The 7,112-nt window shown below is 31.6% G+C and overlaps 1 protein-coding gene across 1 annotated transcript; it reads left to right on the top strand.

Annotated features, from left to right (window-relative positions):
- Positions 1-1,655: 1,655 nt before the first annotated feature.
- On the top strand, positions 1,656-3,476 carry LOTGIDRAFT_105396 (hypothetical protein; the record flags this gene model as incomplete). Its single annotated transcript, XM_009059739.1, has 3 exons — positions 1,656-1,702; positions 2,083-2,559; positions 3,158-3,476. Coding segments are annotated over 3 exons (843 nt in total), but the record flags the coding sequence as incomplete, so codon positions are not given.
- Between the last annotated feature and the right edge of the window lie 3,636 nt (positions 3,477-7,112).

The following is a 7,112-nucleotide window of genomic DNA, read 5'->3' as shown; positions in this document are numbered from 1 at the left end:
CCAGTAATGTTACTCATAACATACATGTTGGCTTTGATATTTCCCAGGGAAAGTTTGTAGGTTTACCAGACTCTTGGACTGATTTGTTGAAAGGATCTGATATTTCGTAAGTTGATTTATGGTTTTTCTTCAAATTTATTAGAAAAACTGGACCCTTTCGTCAAAAATCTGTGTGTGAGATTCTACACTATGTAACAAATTTCTATCATGCGATTTTTGCAAGACAATGCCAAAGTTTTACATACAAATGACACACAAAAATGAGGAATTTGACAACTTTTTATTACAGAAAAGAAGAACAGAAAAAGAATCCACAAGCTGTCATCAACTCACTGAAAACCTTCCAACAATCAGTAAAGAGGAAGTCGTCAACTGGTCAGAAGTTTATTTTAATAGCTAAAGAGATCCGAGAATCAGATGAGTTATTAGATACTGATGATTCTACGAGTGATAGGAGTAGTGAAAACGTACCTGAGGATGATAAAGTTTTTAATCAGGATAAACTATCTCAGGAACTTGATGACGTAGCACCAGAATTAGTAAGTTAAATTGGAGTTGCCTTTCTATTTCTTATGTTTTTGAATCTGATTGCATTATATATTTTAGATCTCTTGTGGTTTCTGAATCACATTTTGATGTTTCTCTTTTAGATGAATTGACATATTACTTCAAAATAGTATGGAGAGTCTTATATTGTCTTTGGATTGATGAATATTTTAATTCATGGAACAAAATATGTGGAAATTTGATTTTGCAAAAGGCAGTTATTATCAAATGCTCTGTATTTTTAAATTCCATTTCAACTAGTTATTCAGAAATCTTAATTGTTTGACTTTTCATGTTTCATTTATCTTGATAAAGTTTGTACTAATTCTTCATCTGTTTATATGTGGCTTGTCATAATTTCCATCATGATTTAAGTAATCTTGCTATGGCCACAGGCCCCTCTTTACGAACACCCAATATCACTTTAATGGAACTAGCTGGGATTGTCAACATGACTTCAAAATTAAAATTGTATAATTTGTTTTGGTTCATCCTCAAAAACATTTTGTTTTTTTTAGCCACCTAAAACCAAATCAAAGTCACTGGACACAAATCATACAGTAGATAATGACAGTAAAGATACATCAGATGGTGCTCATGGTGGCAAAGAAGAAATATTACGACGTCCTAAACCAGGACCTAAGAAAGCTCTCACTGATAGTGAAATACATGAAGCTTTAAGTAAGTATGGACCTGGGGGTGGGGGGTTAGGTCTGTCTTGCAATTGGCAGAATCATAATCATCAATTGCTATTAACTAGCATAACCTAAGATAATCTGATCAATTACTATATTTAGTTTACCATAATTAGGGCTGGGTAAAATGATCGGAATAATCTATTATTGTTGTATTATTATAGATATTGATCGGTAGTCTGCCATCAATGATCGATCTCAATTTGCTCATCGATATCCAGCCCATACCGAAAAAATTGCAGCTGTCCTGACTTTTTTTTCTAGCAAATGATAAAACTGCAACTGATCAGATATGAATTGCCAGTTGACCTGAGGACATTTCAAATTGATGAGACTTGCTGTAAGTGCTACTGCATCCTAATCAATGTCTTTTAAATTGATGTTTTTTTCTTTTCAGGAAAGTTATCAACCCCTGGTAACCCTCAAGAAAAATATGATATTAAGAAAAAATTGGGCTCAGGGTAAGATCCTTAGGAAAATTTTTTAATTGACTGTGACTGTGCAGTGTATATTGTCTTAACCCTTAAAGCTGAAATCTAACATTTAACCAAAATAAAAAGACAAAAGTCTGCTAGTTTTAGTTTTGCTGATTGATTACAGAATCAAAATGCAAGATATCTAAGGGTAGAAATAGTATAATAGTAACAGTAGAGTAATTGAGAAGTTTCTATTTTGACAATTAGACAAGGCTTGAATTAAAATTTTGTACCATTTTTTCTCAATAATGTTTGAAAAAATCAGAATACCTCGCAGATTGCAAATTGCAGTCAATTTCATTGGAGCTCTAAATCCTGTTTGAATTTATATTTAGTCTAAATATGAATTATGTTGATCATTTCAGTGCATCTGGTAATGTTGTTATGGCACATCAAAAAGGCACAGATGATGTAGTTGCCATTAAAATGATGGATTTAACAGATCAACCAAAGAAAGAATTAATTATAACGGAAATAGAAGTGATGAAGACATATCGACATGATAATATCGTCAATTTTCTGGACTGTTACATGATCACCAATGAATTATGGGTAGTCATGGAGTGTTTAGATGGCGGGGCTCTAACTGACGTCGTCACGGAAACCATAATGAAAGAAGGACAAATAGCCGCTGTCTGTCAAGAGTGTTTAAAGGCCCTTGTGTTCCTTCATTCCCGAAATATTATACATCGTGATATTAAGAGTGACAATGTTTTGTTAGGTATGGTAGGAGCAGTCAAATTGACTGATTTTGGATTCTGTGCTCAAGTCAATCAAGAAAGAAATAAAAGAGATACTATGGTGGGAACACCATATTGGATGGCTCCTGAAGTTGTCTCGAGGTAAGAACGAAAAGATCTGCAGCATTGTTAATCTGTCATGCTGTGTATGTTTAAAATCCCTTTATAGTTTGGGGTTATAGAGAGTAGGCCATGGCAAACTCTATCCCTTCATAGTTTTTTGGGAAAAGGTTAGGCTACAGAAATTTCGATCCCTTCATAGTTTTTTTGGGAAAAGGTTAGGCTATAGAAATTTCGATTCCTTCATAGTTGTTTGGGGTCATAAATGGTAGGCAATAGGCAAATTTAGTTTTGGAGGAAAAAGGTAGTTCATGGCAAACTTGAACCCTTCATTGTTTTTACAGGAAAAGGTTAGGCTATAGAAATTTCGATTCCTTCATAGCTGTTTGGGTTCATAAATGGTAGGCCATGGCAAACTCGATCCCTTCATAGTTTGGGTCATAAATGGTAGGCTATAGGCAAATTCAATCCCTTCATAGTTTTGGAGGAAAAAAGTAGGTCATGGCAAACTTGAACCCTTCATAGTTTTATCCTCAAAGAACCTTTCATGGTGTTTTTTTATTCTTCAGCCTTGCAAGGTGCAGAAATAAGATCTCTGTTATTGTATAGAACATTGACTTACACCCTATTTCTATTGTAGAAAACAGTATGATAATAAAGTAGATATATGGAGTCTTGGTATCATGATTATAGAAATGTTAGAAGGGGAACCACCATATTTAAATGAAACACCATTGAAAGCCATCTTTAAAATTGCTACGAAAGGTAAACCAGATATCAAAAATGAAAGCAAACTGTCACCAGATCTTAAAAGTTTTATTAATAATTGTCTGGAGGTAGAACCAGAAAAAAGATCCTCAGCTGAGAAATTGCTGGAGCACCCATTCCTGCAAAAATCTATGCCGTTATCAACTTTAAAACCACTCATCAATGCAGCCAGAGAAGCTCAGAGATCGTAGAATGTTGCCTGATTTCATTTTTTATATATCTGTATTTGTATATACTTAGTAAATCTAGTAGCAGTACCATAATTATTGAGCATAGTCATTTTTCTGCTTTATTTTAACATTTAGAGGAATGATATTGCAGCTTTTTACCTCCATTGAAAATGAATGAATTTTTGTTGGTTTATTGTTTATCGAGATGTTTTGATGGTACATGTAATATGTCCATGTTTGGATGGTACATGTAATATGTCCATGTGGACTAGATGAGGCTTAGAAATATATTATATGAGGTTCTCGCATGATATTTTTATCTACATATTATATGGAAAAAATGTCTAAATATTTGCTATCTGATATTAAACAAAATATTTAGACGACTATGTTGCACTTCTAATATTCATGATAAGTTACGTTCATTAAATTTTTCTGAACAGATTTCTACATGTTTATGACAAGAATCATGACAATCTTTATAGCAGAAATATTTTCTAAAGAATAAAGCACTAGAATTGTATTCTATAATCAATAGTTAAATTTGTTACAATTTTTGATCACATTGAAAGTTTGATGTAGATACTGGGAAATTGTCTCTTCAATACATGCTTATTTTTAAAAACTGAGTGAATACCTTTTTTTTTTTCTTACGGTGGATTATGATACAAGTAAGATAGATGTTTCAAATTTAAATACCATGAATATCATATAATAGTGCTTTTAAATGGTATTCTGCTCTACTCTATTGAATCATTATCAAGTTAAATATATTTAATCCAATTTACATATGAAATAAAAAAAATATATAACAACAAAAGAACACTTGGAACTTTTTGGTAAAAGTTTGGTAAATTTAACAACGTCAATTACACATCATATTTGGATAATTCAGATTATCTAATTGCTTTACCTCTTAGAATTTTAATTCTAAATCATGCTAAGCTTATGTTAAATATGGCGCTAATATTTGTAATGATGTATATGTTAACGATTATAGTTTATGTATAAGTTTATATATTTTAGATTTATTGAGGAAATTAATTTTGTTAGATTTAAAATATTTTATTATGGATTCAAGGTTATGTTTATGCAATGGCATTAAGTTAAATAAATTATGATTTTCTATTTGATGCTTTCCACATCCAATGTGTAAAAGGGATTCATAGGAGGCTTTCTAGCTTTTTGTTTCAGGGACACTTTTAGCTTCTATTTTGAATCAGCCGTTATAACTCACTGTAACTTTTCTATTTGAACCTTTAATCAACTACTTTAAAAGGAATTGTCAAGAGGTTTTTCTTGTTTTTGTACGAGTATTGGTTACACTTTCAGCTTCAATTTGCATCATCCAGATATTCTGTTTGACAACTGTGGTTCCTGTAATTTTGCTAAACTAAGTTTGGCTCAAATGGCATGTATGATAGTGACTTAACATTCTATTAATGAATATTTTAAGCGCTGATATCATGGATGTCTGGCTGTGAAGGGGATTGTTGCAATTGAAAACTATAAGTGTATTTGATCATCACACAAAGACTACAAAATCTCTTCACAATCCAAGTCAGAGGAGGGTGAGCTGGTTTCAGACTACTGCTCAGTTTACATTCCAGATTGTATATGTACTTAATCAATCAATCAAAATATTAGTAAATCAAACAATATAAATATAAGCTGTAAAATTAAGATATATTAGAATAAGATATTAGTTAGAATTGTTATTTCTTGTATATATTTTGTTTATATTTATATCTTTTATTATTAACATTTGCTTCACAACAGCTTTTATCATTCCTTTGTTTTTTTTTTTCTATTAATGCGAATTTTTGTCAATGTATAGCTTGATTATCCACCACTATAACTCTTTTGAATTTATGCCCAGTGTATCCTTAATTCATTGAAGACTACCCTAAAATTATGTCTTATGCCATTAGTCACTAATATTTGCTCCATGTTGGCTATTGTATCAATTTTTGAAATTATAATCCGACACACTGTTCTCCTGCACTCATAGAAAAACGTACTGTGAAAGGTTAGACTGATGTCACTTCCAGGACTTAAATTTCATATGAACTGTACAATAGATTGTTATATTGAAAAGTGATACAAAATTAGTGCTATCAGCTTGTTTGGCAAACATGCAGTTTTGGGACAGTTTTCCATTAGTAAAATCCTTTCTGAAATTGAACATATTAAAAAGGGTGTCTTATTAGTTATCAGTTATACTATATTAAGATTGTACCTTATTTAGAAACTTCGCCAAGGTATAAAAGGGATATTTGCCCAATAAGTTTTACCCCCTCAGACAGCTAATGATCAAGGGAGATATTTGAATTTGGCAGTTTGCCTGTGGCATTCCAACTCTTCATTTACAACTAGGATATAATTATTTCAAAATATACTGTCAATTGGCACACACTGAAAATTTTTCAATGAATGAGATATTTCGACTGATTTATACACTCTGTTTTTTTATACTTTATTATAATGTGTTCAAGCTATCAGTTGCACTTGTGCCTTCAAGATCATTTTAATACACACGATTTCAATAGAAAATCTATAAAATTAACAATGGCTTTTTCAAATTGTCCAGGTTAAAAGCTGAACAATATTGTACCAATCTATTCTAATTCAAGGAGGTTTTCTAACTTTTGTAATAGATATCAAAATCATACTACTATCCCATTTATTTTTTTGTTTTCTGATATTGGACAGGAAATTGCAAATATGCAAATAGGAGCTTGTGTTTTGTGTTACACATACAAATGTTAGAAAAAATCTTTAGAATACAGCTTGCTTATTTCCTTTTACTCAAATACAGTTGCCATTGTACACAATTTGAAATTGTATAATTATGAGATTTTTTATGAATCATAGGAATAAGATTTGGCAAGTGAATATGCTTTTAGAGATCAGTAATCTGTGGCAGGCCATGGACCTCCAACTACTTGTCTTTTATCAACTGTGATTTTCTTAGTATTAACAGTAAACTACTGTATATTATAATGCATTCCATATAGAGGTACTTAACTCTTGCCTTCAGACATATTAGAATTATATATTTAAACAGGTTTTTTTATTAAAGGGATTGTAAAGAGGTTTGCTAAATTCGTCACGTGTATCAGGGATACTGATAGCATCAATTTGCACTATTCCAATTTTCAGTCAAACGTCTGTTTTAAAAATTAGAGTGTACGATAATCGCATAATATGCTTTATCACTTAATATCAGTGACATCATCGAACACTCTTATTTATTATTATTACACAGATGTCTGATTGAAAATTGGAATGGTGCAAATTGATGGTATTGGTGTCCCTGATACGCAAACAAAATTCAGAAAACCTCTAAATCCCTGTAAGAAATATAATATTTTATAATTGTATATTATGTAATCTTATAACATAGCTCATATATAATAAAGTATTCTTCTTATTATTTCTCTATCCCTTCTGTGGCTGGGTGATTGTTCAGTAAAATTATTGATGGTCCAAGCTCATTTTGGCATAAGTTGAAGTAGTATCTGCAGGATTTTCCCTAACTGCGCAAACAATACACTCTCACTACAGGTTACACCTACATGCCTGTGCCTGTACTTTCGTAAAATTACTGCAATACACTAACCTAAAAATGCCTAAAGTTTTGCAAGTAGTAGGGGC

This window comes from Lottia gigantea (genome assembly GCF_000327385.1).
Source record: "Lottia gigantea unplaced genomic scaffold LOTGIsca_4, whole genome shotgun sequence".
In the NCBI taxonomy this organism is placed as follows: Eukaryota; Metazoa; Mollusca; class Gastropoda; family Lottiidae; genus Lottia; species Lottia gigantea.
The sequence above is the reverse complement of the archived record's forward strand: the minus strand, read 5'-3'. Positions and strand labels throughout refer to the sequence as shown.